Source organism: Cimex lectularius, unplaced genomic scaffold, assembly GCF_000648675.2.
Source record: "Cimex lectularius strain Harlan isolate CLEC.00 unplaced genomic scaffold, Clec_2.1 scaffold251, whole genome shotgun sequence".
Taxonomy (NCBI): Eukaryota; Metazoa; Arthropoda; class Insecta; order Hemiptera; family Cimicidae; genus Cimex; species Cimex lectularius.
This window is the reverse complement of record NW_019394213.1, coordinates 568,024-588,268: the sequence shown is the minus strand read 5'-3', so window position 1 is coordinate 588,268 and position 20,245 is coordinate 568,024. Positions and strand designations below refer to the sequence as shown.

At 35.8% G+C, this 20,245-nt stretch overlaps 1 protein-coding gene across 4 annotated transcripts in view; it reads right to left on the bottom strand.

Annotated features, from left to right (window-relative positions):
- LOC112128253 overlaps positions 1-20,245 on the bottom strand; it is a 259,399-nt gene that overhangs the window by 215,514 nt on the left and 23,640 nt on the right. For 3 of the 4 annotated variants that reach the window (XM_024230205.1, XM_024230207.1, XM_024230208.1), the window contains exon 1: positions 8,264-8,286. The exons of the other annotated variant lie outside the window; for it this stretch is intronic. In XM_024230205.1, coding sequence (XP_024085973.1) covers positions 8,264-8,271 — 8 coding nt within the window. In that variant the 5' untranslated portion in view covers positions 8,272-8,286. Of the gene's footprint in view, positions 1-8,263; positions 8,287-20,245 lie in introns of those variants that run through there. 4 annotated transcript variants of the gene reach the window in all.

The window sequence follows — 20,245 nt, the reverse complement described above, 5'->3', positions numbered from 1 at the left end:
GACTTTCTTGTACTCTATATAATATAATTTTCCCATAAATTTACAAGAATTAATTAGAGAAAGTGATAAAAATTCCAACTAGTTTTGAATAATGCTGTTTATTTTCAAATTATCAATGAAATAAAATGTTAAATCAAATAACTCCATTCTCGAATATTACCAAGACCGTTGGGCATTAAGATGAGAACAAAAGGTAGCGGGTCGAGGTTAAACAAGGAGCAGCAAAGAGGTTCTGCGTGTTCACTTTAGCATTCGACGACCCCCAGGAAATGTCCTTCCCTTTTGTTTTTCTTCCCCAGGAGCGAATTAACGAAGTGAAGAGCCACTGGTTCAACCGAACTAAATTTTAATAAATGAAATAGTGTCCTCTGACAGCGAGATCATTTACAACAGTTCTCCTCAGTGTTGCATTGGTTTTGAGAAAACAATGAAGTGAAAGAATAGGGCCAAATAACTTACTGTGAGAACATTCACAAAAAGAAAGCTGTGAAAGACTTTATCGAAGAAAAATTCAACTGCTATAATGATATTTGTGTGCTTACAGGGCCAAAGAAGCATCAGTTGTTGTTCCAAGTATGGAACGAGGCCATCATCTTAGAAATGTGGTTAGGAAGGAATTAGAATTGATGAGGAATTTCATACCTCGGATTGACAAATAGTCAGAAATAGCCCAAAACGACCAAAGTGGCCTATTATCAGAGATGAACACTGGGTATTAAGGAGCAGACAAGTATGGTTAAGAGAGAGAACGTCAGGTACGCCGGGGTCCCTAGGCCCCCTAAACCACGGGGATTCCTCGGCGATCAAATACGTAGAGATTTAGAAGCTTGTGATTAAAAAAGAAGAATTTTCCACTCGATAAGAAGCACTATTGAAAAGAGGCTTAACTTTAAAAAAAACTTGCTGGTGTTTGTTTTACGTGATATTACCATGATTTATCCTGCAAATATATTGTTATTTTATGAAGATTAATATTTTTGACTAGTCAGAAAATTTAAAGGAAATGGAGACAGCATTTATGAAAAGTGTAGGTACATATCGGCACTACTCTCTCACTCTCTCTCTCTCTCTCTCTCTCTCTCTCCTCCTTACTCCTCACTCACTCTCTCTCGCTCTCGCTCATCTTTCCGTTCTAATTGTCACAAATCTTTCGCTTCCCAGCTATTAGCTGACATTTCTTGATCTGATTAAAATGTAGATCAAACAAAAAAAGAATTCTAGTTGTCCTCCAGAAAGTAAATGAATAAAACATGAGATTTTTGATATGTCTTTTTTTAAGCCACCAAAATCATTGTGAGTATTTTGTTTTGTTTTGGAGCTGCCAGTGTTTTTTAATTTATTCATAATTTATAATATGTTGTGCCGTTAAAAAGAGTGGTTCACTCACAGTTTCACTTATCCCACTTATACGTCATGATAAATCCCATTCCATTTGTAAAATTTGTTAGCCGATGCATTATCTTGCATATTCAAATAACCGTACCAAAGAAAGTGTGAACTTGTTTAGCACTCTAAGTAATGTGCACAGGTACAGGCATGTAATGCCTATAGTCAGGAGAAGATCATTGTTATATCAATAAACTATCAGCATGAAGTTTTGCTAGTACGCTAGAGTTATGTTCTCGTGTGCGTTGGATGCGTTTGGCTTTTTTTTTAAATAAATATTAGGTTGTTTCACTCGTCTATAACAATTTTTTCACCTAGGTGGCTTCCTTGGCGTGGATCGATACTTTGTGTCATTTGATACTATTGAAGACGGTTTTTTTCCCATAACTAATCCAGTATGTCTGACAGCGCTATGTATTTTATCATAACGACCGTTAGAAAATGTGTGGAATGTGAATTTTTCGGTGAAACTCCGGCCCAATTGTTTCATTCTCCTGGGAACCAGTTTTGAGGGGTATTAGGATGTACCACAGTGGCCTGGTATAAACTGATGGATTGGATAATATAAGGGACTGAAAAATTATTTTCTTATGAAATTAACTATCTTAAAAATGTAAAATTGAGCTCATTTCTAGCAATTTTCATTTTTGATATTCAGTTTAAATTCTTTGCAAATCGGTTAACAGCATTAATTGTCGTAAAAATTCTTGTTAAAGTAAAATTTACAGAGTTAAAAGCCTTAACCACTCCTTCTAATAAATAAAACATGGGGAGAACCTTGATTAGCTGGTTATTTTTATGCTACACGTCCAGGAGGAAAAAAAAGTCTTAAGGTCCAACCTCTAAACTGCATATTTCGTCTAATTGACTCACGGTGAAATAATAAACGTCTGTATTTGAACAAGTCGATAATTTGGCAGGTACAAAGTTGCCAGTTTGTAAGACTGATTGTTCCGAAGGATCCCTAATTGGGATGAGGGGATTCAGACACCGTCGGACGGGATTGAGAAGAAGGAAGTTGGCGAACGGGTTGATCGACCTCTTGACTTTCACCGCCATCATCAGCTTAGGGGTCAAGTTCATGGGCAGCATCAGTCAAACCTTTAAAAAAACTCCCGTCATTTTAATGCTTTCTTCCGGGCTTTTATAAACAAACGTGGATATGACTGATCCATCCGTACCGGTTCGGTAATAGCACCGCGGGTGTGGAAGAAGTTCTTCGAAGGTCTTAGTCATCTAAAGAGTGTTTAAGTAGTTCATTGGAAATACAAACATTCAGAGACAGACACATTCCTGTAAAATATAGCCAAAAATGAACCGCAACTTTATAAAAATGTTGAGAGATTTTTTCTCTAATGTTTCATTAACCGTTCACGGTGTACGTACTGACCAGATACGTTTAAATAACAAACTTAGTTCTGGCCACTACAAGAAGCTTTTATTTGTCATAAAATACTGGATTGTTTGAGAGTATTTCGAACGTTGTTGGCGTAAAGTTAAAAAAAGCAGGGGAGACTTAGATTTATAGCTTTTGTCCCAGATAGTTTTGATAAGGTGGCAAAGCTCGGATCGATAAAGACTACGTAATGGTGGTCACCGTTCAAAATTTTAAAAAAATATAGTTTTTTAACGGCCGGTATTCAGTATATAGGCCATGGAAAGACCATAAAACAGACCCCGGGAATAATGCGGTTTTATTAGAAGAAAGTGGATTGGATTTTATCCGCATATCTGAGTTACAACTAATGTATTTTATGGCCACTCGACTCCTTCTACATTCCAATTAAACTAGAAAGTTTTATTGTACCGTTCGAAACGCGCGGGCGATGCTGCCGCGGTAAAAAAATACGAGTGTGGAATATGTGAAAAAACATCCTTTTATAAATTTATATGGGTAAATGTTTCGAAATCTGGACAGTTCAACAAACACAAAAATATCCCCGGTTACGAAACATGGTGTCAGTTTAGTTTTATAAACGTTCGTATATTTCCCCTGGAGGCTTTGGGTGCGTTAGTAACACTTATGATTATAAATCAGTACAGTAATCAGTATCTTGTACATGATGTGTGTGTGTGTGTGTGTGTGTGTGGGCGCGCGCGCGTGCGTGCGTGCGTGTGCGTGTGCTTGTGGGTCTGTGTCTGTGTGTCCATAATATATANAGAGAGAGAGATATAAAGAGAGAGAGAGAGAGAGAGAGAATATGAGTAATTATATTTTAGCCCAAAGGTAATCCACTGGTCATATGTTAGGTCATATGCGAGTGAAACAGTAACCTCTTATAAAGTAAATAAATACAGCTTAAAAATCCTTAAACAAACAACCAATCAGTTATTCCAACACGGCCATCATTATAATCTGTGATGTCCAGAACATGTCTGAAAACAAAGCGAAATTAGGAGTGTTTTGAAAAATAGAACAGACCCAAAAAAGAAGAAATAAAAAATGCAGAAGCCTAGTGTATTAAAATATGATATTTTATTATATATCAATCCATTTAAGTTTTAGTGGTCAATTGACCAAGTTACTTCTTTCCGTTAATTATTCTTTCTGTGTAAGGTCTCGGTTGAGATAAAAAATTCAGTGTCACGAGCGGGATTCGAACTACGACCTTCGGCTAAATACGCCGCTGCTCTACCACTTGAGCTATCGTGACTTCGATCCTCTCGGACACCAACTTCTCATAAGTCGATGAGAATCCAATCCTGATTAGACGACATTTGAAAATGGCAAAAAGAGGGAAAATTCGAACGGTTGTAAGTTGAGATGGAGAGTTGGTGCCCGAGAGGAGCGAAGTCACGATAGCTCAAGTGGTAAAGCAGCTGTGTATTTAGCCGAAGGTCGTGGGTTCGAATCCCGCTCATGACACTGACTTTTTTATCTCAACCAAATCTTACATGGAAAGAATAATTAATTGAAATAATACTTTATAATTGTTGGGTAATTTTATATTTTACGACCTGAGACAAGTTTTAAGTCATTTAAACTTAAGATAAGTTTTTTTAGAAACTGCATTGCCGTTATAGTGGTACATTGAACATAATATATATCGTCCCTTATTTCAACTTTCATAATTCACCGAGTTAACATACTAATCCGTTCCATTTCCCACTTTTTTGCCTTGTTTCCTCTGGGGTGCCAACTGTTGACTTCCTCCGTATTGTATCATCTGCACATGTTTCCTGCCTAAGAACGCATACTTTTTTCTTATTCCAAACCCGTGTGAACTGGTATTCCTATATTTGAGAGTTTTCCTCAGGTGGAAAAATACAAGAAAGTGTCATAAAGTGGTCAAAAAGTACATGTACATGACATTGAAGGACTATATCGAGAAACTATAATATAAGGCTTTGAAAGAAGCAACAAATCTGTCCCATTACTGTTCAATTATAATTAATTATAAATATTAAATAAATGTCAAGATCGTTGTAGCAACCTACTATTCTTTTTTAAGTTTTTTTTAAAATATATCTTTAAGAAAACTTTTGATCAAACCTCTTAAACTATTATAGCATACAAGTTGATTAATCACAGTGGTTAAAAATATAAAATTTATTAGAGTTGTCCGGCTTCGGGAGAGGCCAAGAGGTTGGTCCTCGACCTAAATTTCAATTCGGTTGATCATTTCACATCAAGGTGAACTCTACGGTTGTCAACAGATCAAAAGCTTCCTAATCGTTCTTATTCCAGAATTTATGGTAGACGAAATTACAAGTACGTTTTTAATCCCAAAGGAGCTTTTACAAATGAAAAAACTTCCTTTTTTTTAAAAAAAGAAAGGGGAGGAAATGCCCCGGCAAAGGAATCCGTAGCGGACCGGATCAAAGCGAGAGTAATTGGCGTTCCAGGTTCCAGGTGCGGAGTCCACCTGTCCCGGTCGTCTCGCCTTCTATATTCTTTCCGACCACTATTGGTACTGGCACTCCGTCAAACGGACCTGGCAAACTTGAGTTTCCTTGCTATTTCAATCAATCAACATTTCGTTCTTTGATCCTGCTGCGTCGCGCCGTTGATTATGTCCAAGAGGCCACGGTTTTAACATTTTATTAAATGAACCTAGAGGAACCACGGTCCAAAATTATCCTTTAGACAAATACTCTTTCGTGGAGCTTCATTTCAAATGTGCTAATCATATCTGGGTTTGAAAAATCTAAAGAAACTAGTTTTATGACTTAACCTCCGTCAGTAAAAAGACGGAATGAAATGAAAATATTCAACATTGTAATGCAAATGACAGAAATAGGCGACAAAGAACAGACGTACATACACAAAAGTGCCCAGAAACGATCAGTCATACTGCATGAATTCATCATCTATTCTCCACTTGTCTGTGTGTGAGAGGGAGAGATAAAAAGTATGAGCGAAGAAAGGTATAGATTAATAATTTGAAAGATAAAGCATGAAACCGGGCGTGCGAGGGTGTGTGTATGTGTGTGTGTTGCCTCCGTGTGTTTGTAGGCGCGTGCCGTGCGGGTGAGATATTAGGGCATAAATAATCGGGATGAAGAATGAATTTTACTTGTACGTCATCTACACATCTACAGCGAGAAATCACCCTTTGTGTGCGCGCGCGTGCGTGTGTCAACGTGTGCGTGTGTGCGTGCGCGTCTGTGCGTGCGTGCGAGTGTTTTAATACGTTTCTTTATTTCAAAATGCTCCACAATTGTACTACATGCAATTAAATTTAAGATATCAACTATTTGATCTAATAAATAAAATGAAAATAATAATTCATGTATTGAATGAACATTTGTGTGTGTGTGTGTGTGTGTGTGTGTGTGTGTGTGTGTGTGTGTGTGTGTGTGTGTGTGTGTTTGTGTGTGTGTGTGTGTGTGTAAGAGCATTATATAGTTAGATAAAGAGGTATGCAGAAGAAAGGTAGAAATATAGAAAAAAAGCTATCTCTTTAGAATAAGAAAGAAAAAGCGTGAAAGAAAGAGGTGAGAGAGAGAAAGGGAATTATTTAAGAGAACGAGAGAGATACTGAAAGAAAGAGAAATAGATAGATAGGTGTATGGATTGATAGATAGACGGAAAATGAGAGAGAGAGAATATATGGATAAAAATGGATAAAATTATGTGAAAGAGGGTAAGAAAAAAAGGAGACGATGAAAGCCAGATACATAAAAAGGGGTGAGAGGAAAAAAGGTAGTGGGATAAAAAGGATAGATTAGTGGAGAGAGAAGAGAGAGAAAACGAGGGAGAAGGTGAGTGAGAAAAAAGGAAAGAAAGAGACTTCTGGCATGGAGATATTTTGCCTTCAAAAAAATAATTATGACGACCGGTATAATAATAAACCAGCACTGTTGCACAATCGTCGCTATACTTACTACCGACAGCTTTTAGAAGTTGTTTACGTCCTCCCAGGGGCCCATAAGCAAAGTGACCCACATAATTACGAAAATCCACGCTTTACCGAACGTCAATAATTGATTCAATTGCACCTGTCCGCGCACGTAACCGCTTTTGGTGTTAGAATTGACAACGTGATTTGAAATGAGTCATAAATTTGCATAGAGGCTGTTACGATTGTTATGCTAACAGGCTGCGGGTTCGGCCGCAATGACATTGTCACAGTCATAATGGACGGGATGTCCCTAACAGCATCTTTTTTTTTTTCCATGGCCGACGGTTAGAAAGCTGCAATATTTTATGATGATGATCAAGATGAACTCTTAGAAATCGCCCAGGATATAGCGACTATATCAAATCGTGAGATTTTCAATCGTAATTCCTCTCCGCAAGACAATAGAACTCTCGCCAGACGGTCCCACACTCTAAATCAAAGAAATTAGAAAAACTGTATCTATGCAAAAATAAAAAAGTGCCCACGAATGTTAGAAAGCTGACTCAAAGATAATCGTCGGCATTGTTTAAGTTCGCTATTTAACACGAAGGTTAGAATAAAAATATCAGTTCCTGATAATTGTTTAAGGGATTTTGACAATATTCAAAACACATAAAACTTATTCTGCAACAAACAAAGCAGACTTGTACACCTCTATTTCACAAAGATTGACATTGCGAAGTTTCCTTATTGAACGTTTCCGATGATTAATGGTGCAATAACATTTCTACCGGGTAGGTCTTGCATTAGGCGGCTCGCTTCCTTCAGTGTAAATCGCTTTGCCTTTAGCCTCGAGTGAAATAAAGACAGAGAGAGAAACAGAGTCGTTCTAACGTCGTTTATTACAAAGTAATTGAAGGGAACCAGGGCCATCCATCATCCGATCGCTGATGACGGTGGCTGTGATGAGACCAGTTCCCACCGTGTCACGGCTCGTCCCTTGTCGCACCACGATAAAAAAAACACCTCTTTTGATGGATCGCGCTCAAAATCAAAGCGGGGCAATTTCGCGAAGGATAAATTGTTGTAACGACAAAGTGGAGAATTCACGCGTTAATCGATTTTATCAAGGACCATCTTTGATTTATGTGGCTTGGAGGTAAAAGAAAATTGCTACCAAGGGATATTTTATCTGAGTAAAATAGTTCAGAATATTTTGAAACATTTCAAGAACATAGAATAGGTGAGTTTACGTTTCCTCACGTAGCGATACTTCAAAAAAAGTGTATGAATTTTTTTTTCCAATTAATTAATCTTTAAGTAAGGTATTGGTTGAGATAAAAAGGTCAGTGGCACGAGCGGGATTCGAACCCACGACCTTCGGCTAAATACGCCGCTGCTCTACCACTTGAACTACCGTGACTTCAATCCACTCGGACACCAACTTCCCATCTCAACCCAACCTTTCGAATTTTCCCTCATTTTTTCCATTTTTCAAATGTCATGTAATCTATTTGATTAGAAATTTCCTTTTTTCCTAAAGAAATTGGAAATTGATTATAATAACACAGAATGGTAGGTGAGTTTCTTACCCGGTCATGATCGCTGTTTTTTCATTGATTCGGCTATTATCCATTTAAACTGTTTATTCTTAGGCTAAACTGAAGTTATACCACAGTTAGTTTCTTGTGAACCAGGGTAGTTTTCCCCTTGAGCAAACAGCAGTCCCAGACAGGTGGTCGTTCGTCCCGACTTCCCTCATGGGCCGAACTAAACCGAATTAATGGAAGTGAAGAGGAAAAAATGGTTAATGGATAAAACCACGGTCTGCTGGGCATTGGCTCTTCGTCCATTAATCACGCTTCTAAGGTCAGATCGAGTTTCTCAGACCGTACCGGCCCCTCTACCTTTTTCCCAAGCTACCGACAAATCAAATTGCCGTCGTTTTTACGCTGACGAACCGATTTTCGAGGCTGCGGCTTGGTAAATTTTTCTAAACGGTCACTGCACCCTCATAAATTGCTTCTGGCTCCTCACTCTTATTTGATCTTGTATCTGAAAGTCCCTATTTATCAACATTACGTAATAATTAAAATTAATCGCACACAAAGTACATTAAAACAAATATAGACTGGCATAGACAAAATGGCGTTTTGATAAACAAAACCAGCGAGAATAGACGCAAAGTGAATTTCCATCAACTCATAGGCCAACATGTAATATATTTTACACACCTATAAGATATTTTTAAAAGAACTTTAAACGCATATACTACACTTCGAAATATGTGTAATGCGCTTTAAAAATAATAAAGATACTGAAAGAAGTATAGGATACTGAAAATTCACATCAAACAAATAGCACATACTTTAAACATATGATATATTTTAATCATCTACCAGACCCATTAAATTCTCATTGAAACAATAAACATGTACTTTAAAAATCAAAATTATATTTTAAAATTCGGTTTGAGAAGTATAAGATAATAAAACTCAACTTAAACCCATACAGCATAAAATATACACATGTAATATATTTTAAGGAAATAAAATCCATAAGATATTTTAAAATTTGAAAAGAAAATTGAACAAGTATCTGATAATTTAAACTCCATTTAAATATATACTATACACTTTAACCCATATAAAATGTTTTAAACAGCTTCGACCCTTTAAATTTTCTTTAAACAAATATAACTCACTTTAAACTCACTGTAAATAATTCTATAAAAACTTAAACATATATAATATACTTTCAATACATACAAAATTCTTTAAACTTACTTTAAACGCATAATATTTACAACATATTTTAAAAATATACTCGATCTTTTAAACAAAATGACGTACATTTAAACTCTTTTTAGCAGAGCTAAGGATATTTTAAACTCGCTTTTAACCAATATACTTTTAAAGTATTAATGTACTTTAAAAAATCAAGGTACTTTACGATTTACTTTGAAAAACTATAGGATACTTTAACATAGATTAAACATACATGTCGTATTTTGATACCTACGAGATGATTTAAACTCACTTTGAACAATTTAAAAATACTTTAAATACGTGTAACTCACTTTAGCCACTTATACTTCAAACTATTATAACATACTTCTAACATATTTAAAACGTATATAACAAACTTGAAATACAAAGTAAATCCATATTTGGATATATTGAGAGGATGTGCGTGCGTGTGTGTGTGTGTGTGTGTGTGTGTGTGTGTGTGTGTGTGTGTGTGTGTGTGTGTGTGTGTGTGTGTGTGTGTGGTTCTATTATTCTGTTCTTTGCTAGATGCTGTATTCTTGCAGAAGGAACGTTTTTACCCAGAGAACAATGAATTTTGAGAGAATAAAACTACAACTAGTCGTACAGCTTTGTTTTAAGCTTTTTCGTCAGACTAGCTTTGTAAATGAAGGTATAATTCAAATTATATTAAAGCAATGATTTAATTGAAGTATTTTTACTGTTGTTCCTACGGTTACTATTTTTTGCCGCGAACCAACCGAACTTCTTTGTCTCTTCATCGAGAAATCCTTACAATAAATGGTTTACTTCTTTCTTGAGCTAAAGATGTTTGTATTTTGTAAGGTGTGTATGTATGTAAAAAGAGCTACTATTATACAAGGTGTCCAAGCTAATGCGCCCACCCCATTTTTTGTTCTTTGCGGTTCTAGATAGGAAAAAAGTATGAATTGAGAGATTTTTAGTACATTTTTAACCAAGATAAGAAAGGACTTGTTGCCAACAAGCGTTTGGAACGAAAAATAAACAGCGTTAGTTCCTACATTCCTTTGATTTGCTATTTCACCTTTTTATTCCCAGATAGCAGTAGTTATAATTACTATTACAACTCCGGTAAGGATGGTTCCAACCCCGGTTGAGAAAGGAGGTGGGATTTGAACTGCAACCAAGGTATTTCGGTGATTGAGTCTTGGGTAAGATCAGGTATTGGTCGAGGAGAAAAAACTATACAAAATACGAAATTTATAGGATTTGGCAGGAAATTTAGTAAGCTCTCAAATTTTTCTCTCTACATTGGCTGATTTTCCACTCCTCTTCTACATTATTTTTAGTAGAAGGCAAAATGAAGTGTTTTCGACCTAACGCACTAGAACAGCATTCCGTCTATTTTCAAAAAATCATTTCCGGTTCTATTTGACCGCGACTCGCGAAAAATCTAGTTTCAATGAAAAATGTGAAAAATAGGAGTTCTCATTTAAAATTAAGAATTTGAATTTGACTTATTTCAAATCGAGGTCGAAAAAAATAAATCGACCTTACATGAACAAACTACATGCAAAATGAAGGGGATTCTCAATTCATATTTTTTTCCTATCTAGAACCGCAAAAAAAAATGGGGGCGCATTAGCTTGTACACCCTGTATATGTCCCTAATAAAGTTTGCAGCTTAACGAATTTTATAGAATTCACCGTGTATTTCTCAGGGTTCCTCTCCATCCGCTAAAAATTGTAATAAATTAGGTCAGTCGTCCGTTAATACTAATTGACGATTTCAAATCGAATTACAGGCAAGAAATTCGTGCTCAGGTCACAGGAAAGGCATTTAAACGTCGTAGACGTCTCGACATTTAAGTTTCTTTTAAAAAAAAGGAAGACTGCACTTTGCTCCGACACGGCAGGGTTTTCTGCTACCTCTTGAGTGGTATGCCGTCGATTATTTCCCATTAAAGTTTCAGCTTGTTGGTCGTTGGCCTTCCTGAGCGTTCTTTGTCCTCCGGATAAAAATCTCCTCTAAACTGTGCAAACCCCCCTCTAGCGCGTCTATCCTCTAAAAGCATATCCGACTTTCTTTGTTTCTTAGGACTACCGGGTAAAAGTCAAGTCCAAAACTTATAATTTTTCTAATTAGAAAATGCATATGTTGTGAGAAGATGTAAACAATATATGTAAACAACAAGATTTGCAAATGTAAACAACATAAAGCTCCTAAGTTTATTAGCGTAAAGTTTTAGTACTTTCTGGTTAAAAAATACGGTGTTAACGTCAGAAATAAAATAATTTTAAAAAAATAATGGTATCATTTCAAAAATTCAGTAATCATATATATAAAAGAACTTACTAGTTTTTTTAATTTTGAGATAGACGTTTGCATACCTGAAACAAAAATAAATGTTTAAATTATTTTCATATTTTTGAACAAGGCGTACATAGAAAAATGGAACAAAAACCGCATCCTGTTTGTTTAATTAAAAGTAGTCGACCTCAGACAATTAAACAAAACAGAAGCGTAGTAGCCTCGATGTTATAATTGATGCGCAACGGTAAACAGCTATTCAAAACGGAATATTAGTAACAGGCGCTATTAATAATACCAATTTATATTAAAATTTGAAATAAAGGTCATAACTATGTAATTATTATATTCACTAATTTCGTGGCCCGCTTGACCAATTAAATCATTACAATTAATTAAGGTTTTTAGCTGAGATGAAAAAAAGTTAATGGCACGAGAGGGATTCGAACCCACGACCTTCGGCTAGATACGCCGCTGCTCTACCACCTGAGCTATCGTGACCTCGATNGTGGATCGAGGTCACGATAGCTCAGGTGGTAGAGCAGCGGCGTATTTAGCCGAAGGTCGTGGGTTCGAATCCCTCTCGTGCCATTAACTTTTTTTCATCTCAGCTAAAAACCTTAATTAATTGTATGTAATTATTGTTGATCTGGATTCTTGAAATAAGAATTAAATGTGTACACTAGTGAAAGACTGAAAATTATTTGGAAAATATTTATCACAATAAGGACTAATTTTTAGGTTACTGGTTTCGAACCTTATAAATGAGGATTAGTTAGGTTGTTTAAGTATATATTTTATTTGCTTTGAAATGTCAATACTTTATTACTGGGGTGTTGGTTTTACGAGTGAATGAACATTATACCATCTTTCAATTAATTATTGTTTTTATGTAATGACTTGGTTGACATAAAAAAGTCAGTGTTACGAGCGGATTCGAACCCAAGACCTTTGACTAAATACGCCGCTGCTCTACCACTTGAGCTATCGTGACTTCGATCATCTCGGGCACCAACTCTCCATTTCAAACTAATCCTTCGAATTTTCCCTCTTTTGCCATTTTCAAATTTTTTATCTCAACCAAGACCTTACATAAAAAGAATAATTAATTGAAAGAAGTAATTTGGGCAATTGACCACTAAAACGTGGTCACGCTGGTCGACTTTTGAATAATATCATCCGTGGTACAAATTTCAAATAAATTATATATTATACAAGGTTATCCGCTACGAAAAATTTCATTTGTATACAAAATTGTATATGAGGTAGTACGAGTAGCGAATCACCCTATATAAGTGGTATTGTTGTAATTTCGGAAACTAGGGTTCGAAATTTGCCAGAAGAGTGAAACTCATTTGTAGATAATAACCCAATCTTATCGATAATTGATTCGTAGTTTTCTTTTCAGAACTTCTAGAATTATGGGATGTTAATGCGAGGTTTTTTCTGGATTACGATTCCGCCAGAAAACAGGGAGTGGAAAAGAAGTTAATTAATATAAGAAAAGAAAAACACTATCGCCAAAATTTCCCTCAGATGGCCGGTTCGCGTGATCCGGGTAACACGCGACAATCTAAACTGCACGACAATTTGTAACTCCTTCCTTGTCGTTTTAGTCCCTTGACCCGCAGCCCGGCATTGGGAGAAATTTCATTTCGAGCATTTTCGATAATAAACCGAGCTGGCCCTTGACCTTTGTCGGATAAGATGCGCGTAAGTTTCCACGTTCAGACTAGCATATTGCCGGGTGTACAGCCAATTATGTAGTTTGGTTCACCGGGTACGGCTTCGCCCTTTTACCGGGTGAAAACTTTATTACCTCAAGCTGGCATGTGAACAAAACTGCCATGATCACTTATTTTCAAAAGAGATAAAATTCGCGTTACGCCATTCTCTTATCTTACCACTTCTTTTTTGCTTTCAAAACGTCTTAAAGAGCCTTTTATTATTTTACCGTACATATTGTTTTAATTCGGTATCAGCAGAAGGTGCTCCTGGGCCAAAGCCCGCGCAGGGCCCCCTATGCAGAGAAAGGTTGCTCGATGTGTGTCACATAATAGAACCTTGTCATACTTTGACTCCTTACAGAGAGCGTGTAGACATGCCGCCAAATTTAACAATGATCTCGGGCAGAGTAGCGAGTTTCTGGGTCCCTGTTCCGCTTTTTGGAGAATGTGATTTTTTTTATTGCATGTAGATATGTTTTATGTGTTTTGTTTGAGTGCGTGTATTTACTAGTGGTGACGGATGATCCTGAAATCTAGCATTACTACCCCTCCAGCAATGTGTGTGTTTTTGGTGGATGGCGGAATATTTATAAAAGTACCCTTTCGACCCTAATTTAGATTATATTATTAATACTGTGTGTAGGTCGATGGAAGAATATCGAGTAACTAATCAGAATGAGTGCAATGTAAGAATGTGTGCGACTGTATTATAGAATTTAATTAGTTTTAGGCTAGATTACAGTACGCATGCTTTGAAGGCTGAAATCTAGCTGAAAGGTGCTGTTTGAACCTAACCCAGTTATTTGTAAAGCGACGATCTACTGGGCCTTAAGGGGGACACTAACGACCCATCCACATAACAGGAACTACTCTGAGGTATAGACCATTGGGGTCGGCACATCAGGGAATGCACCCCCTTCGGGGTGAAAGTCCAAGAGGTGAAAGACTTTAATTGAACCATTTTTGTCTTTGACATAAAAAATCTTCCAGTAAAGTAAAACTTGTCTATTTTTTCTCAATGGCATTTTTCATTCCGTGTTTCAAATATTTCCTTCAGAAACCTTAAACAAACAAAATATTAAAGATGAAATGATGGATCGACCTCCTGTTGAACAACATGGAAAAAAGGATCTTCGGTGAGGTCACAACAGAACGACAATTCTTTAATTTTTTGCCGTGCTTTCAACGATTATATCGTCATCATCAGGGCCTATTTATTTTAGGAAAATTGTATAATTTAAAAAAAAATTAAAAACAATTACATTTTTCTTATTTAACTCGATGAGTGTTGAAATATATCTTGAGAGAAAAAAATTGCATTTATAATAAGAATATTTAAAATTAGGTGAAACTCAGTATCTAAACATTAACAGTATGGAATTAATTAAAAACACCAAAAACAACATAATGTAAAATTTAAAAAAAACAACGTGGTCGTATAGGTTACCTCGTAATGTATAATGTAAAACATTCATATAAGTACATGCCTATTTTTTTTAATATTAATTTTTAAAAAAGCTTAATTAATCTTAACTGTGATATTCAAATGTACCTGAAAAAAGTAATTTAAAAAAAAAAAAAAAAGAGGCATGTACTAATATGTATATTTTAACCGAGATAACCTATACGACCACGCTGTTTTTGTTTTTTTTTAAATTTTATATTATGTTGTTTTTATTGTTTTTAATTAATTCCATATTGTTAATGTTTAGATACTGAACTTCACCTAATTTTAAATAATCTTATTATAAATGCAGTTTCTTTTTCTCAATATATATTTCAACACTCATCGAATTAAAGTAAGAAAAATATAATTGTTTTTTAGTTTTTTAAATTATACAATATGTTCTAACTGCGATATTTTCCTAACATAAATAGCCCCTGATGATGACGATATAATCGTCGAAAGCTCGGGAAAAACTTAAAGAATTGTCGTTTTATTGTGATCTCACCGAAGATCCTTTTTTCCAAGTTAAACCAAAAATTAACAACAAAAAAACTGACTTTTCTTGTATTGACATCAGGAGACGACCGTGGAGCGTTGTCTCTTCGAAAAGGAAATCGTTTCGACTTGATGACCTATAATTGCTCCCTGTTATTTTTAGGCCGTCAGTGAGCTATAGTTTGTTTGCACGAGAACCGGCTGCACGGAAGCCGGGATCAATGTCAATCTCGGCCCCAGGATAGAAAACAAACCCTCTGCAAAAGGTGGTTTCTCATAACCTCGTACACGGAAATAGGAAGGACGGCTCGAAAAGGGACTTTTTCCACGTTCTTCACATTTTAGCGGACTACTCTTTTATCGAGAAATATGGAACTCTGCCAAAGGTTTGGGGTCTAGACACAATTGTCTTTTTAACCCTTTGTTCGTCTTCGACTCGTGTATTTACATGCCATCTTAAGTTACAATCCCATAAGACTTAATTTTATGACTTCCAACGAGAAAAGATCGAATAACTCTCTTGGCATTTGATCGTTGCAAAAAAGTCCTGCAGTGAGAATAAGAAAGCCTCAGGTAAAATATCTTTTGTCCTTTTTCACGTTGGTTTTCAATGTTTTTGAATGGCTGTTTGTAGTCTTGCGTAATAAAAAAACAAAACAAAAAAACAAATACAATTATTAAAATGTTGCAATGGTTTTGACACAATGACTTTTCCAAACAAGGCCCATTCAATTTAGCGCACACTATCGAGAGAAAGCAAGGAAAAAAGGTGCCAACCAAAAATGGCTAGGAGTTAGATTCAAGTCGGTAACCCAGTTAGGTGAGAAACGCCGATTTAACGTCAATCAGACCAACTACGAATGATTGCAGTAGACATTCAACTTCCGCATTCGAATTGATGAATATTGAAGATTTCGTTAAAAAAATTAATGATAATTCTCGAAAGAAGAATATTAGAATATTAAGAATACAAACGTTTAACATATAATAACAGTTGATGGGTAAGAAGTAAATTTTCTTTTCCACAATAGGCATTTATTTTGTCAGACGCGTTTCGGCCTAATATAGACCATCTTCAGAGCCTTTTTTTAAATAATCCAGTTTGGCAGTTTTTACTTACTTATAAGTTCAAATGTAGTTCTTGGTCAAGTTTTTGACGAACTACTCTACGTTCATAGTCGTCCAAAGATCCACTTTTGAACTTAAAACTAGGTCAAAAACCGTCAAACTACTTTATTTTAAAAAATTCCCAAGAGGGTCTATATCGGACAGAAACGCTTCTGACAAAATAACTGCCTATTGTGGAAAAGACAATTTACTTCCTTCAACTTATTATGGAGTTCTTCAAAATCAGGATGGACACTATCAAAAAATATAAAGACAGAATATTCTGAAACTAGTACTGTTAGGGTAGTTGATACGAGAGAATCCGCAAACAGATGTGCACACTTCACACACATGTCAAATTGGACTAAAAAGTCTCTATTGTCCAAAGTCGGATTCGCAATTGCATTCGAGATACTTAACTTGTCAGGTTAGTTCAAAAGTATAACTTTACTAAATAAAGGCCTAAGAATCGCATTAAATGTTAATCCTGCTGTAAAATTGAATACACCTATGGTTAGAACATTAAAAACCTTATGAGATTTTTTTGTTATTTCAACCCTAAGTAAAAAAATACAAAATCAACAAGAAGATAAAATTTTGGCTCTTTAAATACTGGCAGATATGGCGCTTACTCACAAATTTTCTCGATTTTTTTAAAATATACTTACTTTCTGAAAGGTCAGTTAGCACAAATGTAAAATTAACGGTTAATTGCTAAAAATTCGAATTTTCAGCTACAAACGGCTAAAAAAAATTCTTATGTTCAGTTGTGTACAAAAGAGTGTTTTTTTTATACTTTGTATTACTTTCAATATTTTCTAATAGAAGTTTAAAAATCTGAATATTTTTTAACCATTTGTAACCAAAAAACAGACTTTTTAGCAATTAAATGTTAATTTAACCCTGATAATAACTGACCTATGAGAAATTAAGTATATGTATTTAAAACTCATTAATTGAGGCAACTTGTATGAAAGCCATAACTGTCAGTATTTACAGAACCAAGAACATTTTACTTAAACACATGAAGAACAAAGAAGAAATCTGCAAAATCGTAACATTTTATCTCCTAAGTGATTTTGTAATTTATTTACTTAGTTCACAATAAATAAATAAACAAATGAATCTCACATGGTTTTCAATGCTCTAACCACTTCTGTAATCAAACTTACAGTACGATTAACAATATAGAGAAGGCCTTTAATGGATTAAAGTTGTCAAAGGTTGAAGTTGAAAAGATAAATATCTCGAATACAATTAAGAATCAGACTTTAGACAAACCGGGCTTTCTCGTCCAATTCAATAGGATAACCTTGTGAAGTACTGTGTTCACGGAGCACCCTGTACATCGCGAGATTTCTTCTTGTAATGTGCGGAATGATGAGTCTGTAATTTGATCCATTCCGACTATTTTGGACTGCCTATCCTCGCTGGATTGTCATACAAACGCATTTTGGCATTTCGTCTTCAGTGTGTGATTTTGTTAAATCACGTCTCTTTTCTAAGGTCGTAGAGGAAGGATCTTTGTTGAAAAAGTCTGAGATTTTTGTATGGTCCCGGTTGATCTTTGTTATCGTTGATCACTTTCCTTTTTAATCGGTATGGCGGTTGACTTTGTGTTAACTGTTGTTAATTTATGTGTTTATGAGATTTTTTAGTGTCAAATGTTTGCAGAATTACAATTTTTGAGTATGACCATTTCTCGTTCTTTTTGTATGTCGAATAACAGCTTCCTCCTTGTGGGTGATGGTTTTACATGACGTGAGTGATCATCCGTGTCAATTATGTCCCTTAACGGTATTAAATCTTCTATCTATATTACTTTCATTGTTTATTCTGCCCGATGTATTTGACCTCGCATACACATGTCATGGCGTATATACCATATATCAAGTGGGCGAGATTTGTCTGTTTTGACTTATTGTTAGTAGTTTTCCAATCGTGTTTTTGTGTGTCTTTTGTGCTGTTTTAATTCCTCATTTTGTTAAATAGTTTGTTATATTCTGCGTTTCTTTCTGATTTAGTGTCTGTTTTTGTTTGTGGTTTGGTTTATTATTTTGTTGATCGTTGTGTTTTGTAGCCGTTATTGCGTACAATGGCTTTTATTGTTTATATTTCTCTTTTGTCTGTGCTATTGTTTTTAGCTTGTAGTGAATTTTAGTGCTACTATTATGTCGGTGTGTGATCTGAGTTGGCATGTATAATGTAGGTCACTGTTGGTTTTCTGTATAAGTCGAACGGTAGTAAATTGACAGTTTTAGGGATAGGTAGGTCTAAGAAATTTATATTATTGTTGTTGTTTTCTATGCAGAGTTCAGATCTGACAGTATTTGAATTATGCTGTTGTTGACGTTTACTATGGAGAATAGGTCATCGCATCATCTATATGCGTGTATTGTTGTGTTTGGCCATAATTTCGGGCAAGTATCATGATCAAAGTTTTGTAAAAAAACTTCTGTGAGAATTGCTGAAGTTGGCTAAAGTAGTTTTGTTATTAAGTTTGGACAAAACATATAGGGAGGCATTAATACGCGGTTGTAATAGTGAACAACCAATTCACCAACAATCGTGCAACCGAGTTTAATTATAGTGTAATATTTTTAATTTGAGCTTGATTGAGCGGCCGGATAATTGGTGGGCAATAAATCGATAACATGTTCACTTTTATTCCTCGGTTTGTATTGACCATATTATTTGTCATGAATTTCCTGACCGCTGTGAGAAGTGAGGGACCTTTTTTCTCATAGGATCACGTTTGTGCTAAAAGTAGCAAAGCATATCCGAGTGACCAGGCGATCTCACGAGTTTGTAATTTATTTTATCGTGATGTAGAGCTGTGAGCTAATTACCGGGGGATCTGATGAGACCGGCCGACCGCCTTTGCTCTCCCATCGGACAATCGGGATCACGAAACGAAGGCAATTCCAGAATAAAAGCGTGCTCCGGGTGCTTTTATTCTTACAGGAATTAATTTTTATCAGGCGGGTACTTTTGGCGAGAATCTTTCTTTCAAACGGCCCCACGTTTCCTTAACTGCGCTCCGAGGACTATTCCGGCAATCGAGACGTTACGAAAGCACTTAAAACTTCCCTAGGCGAACTTTATCAGACGTCGACATAGGAAATACATTCGGAGAGCTCGTCTTGGTTTAAGAACTGCTCATAAACCGACTCGAAAAAGTTTGCCGCGGAAACATTTAAACCTCGTTGAAAACCAGGTGGAAGTTATTGCGATAATTCTGAACTTCTTAGCTTCTGAGAAATGTATTTTTAATTAAAAAGCAACAAAGATTGGTATCACTCTCTCGAACAATGGTAAAGGAAGCCTTATCTCTTTTGAATATTCATGCCGCTTCTTATTCTGACTGAACTACCTTGTCTCTTTCTCTCTCCTTTTCCTCTATTAAACCATATTTCAATGGAAGAATTTCATTCAGTTCCATATAAAAATGGTATATTTAGAAACTCATTAGGAACACAAAGAAAAAGAAAACAGCGTCCCTTTTAGTAGAATAAACTCAAAATATTTACCCTTCCAGTCGACCTCGTAAAATCCTAAGGACTTCGAAAGCACGTTCGACAGGGTGGCGTAAAACGAGTCCACAGGACGGATGGGCAGACACATGGACCTCCCCGAGGGAGACATTTACTGTCATTCCCGACAACTCCCTCACTTATACTGCCATCCACGTATAAGACAAGACACGTATATTTTTAATACAGGACGTAAACCCCTTAAAGAGGAGAAAAGGGCATGAT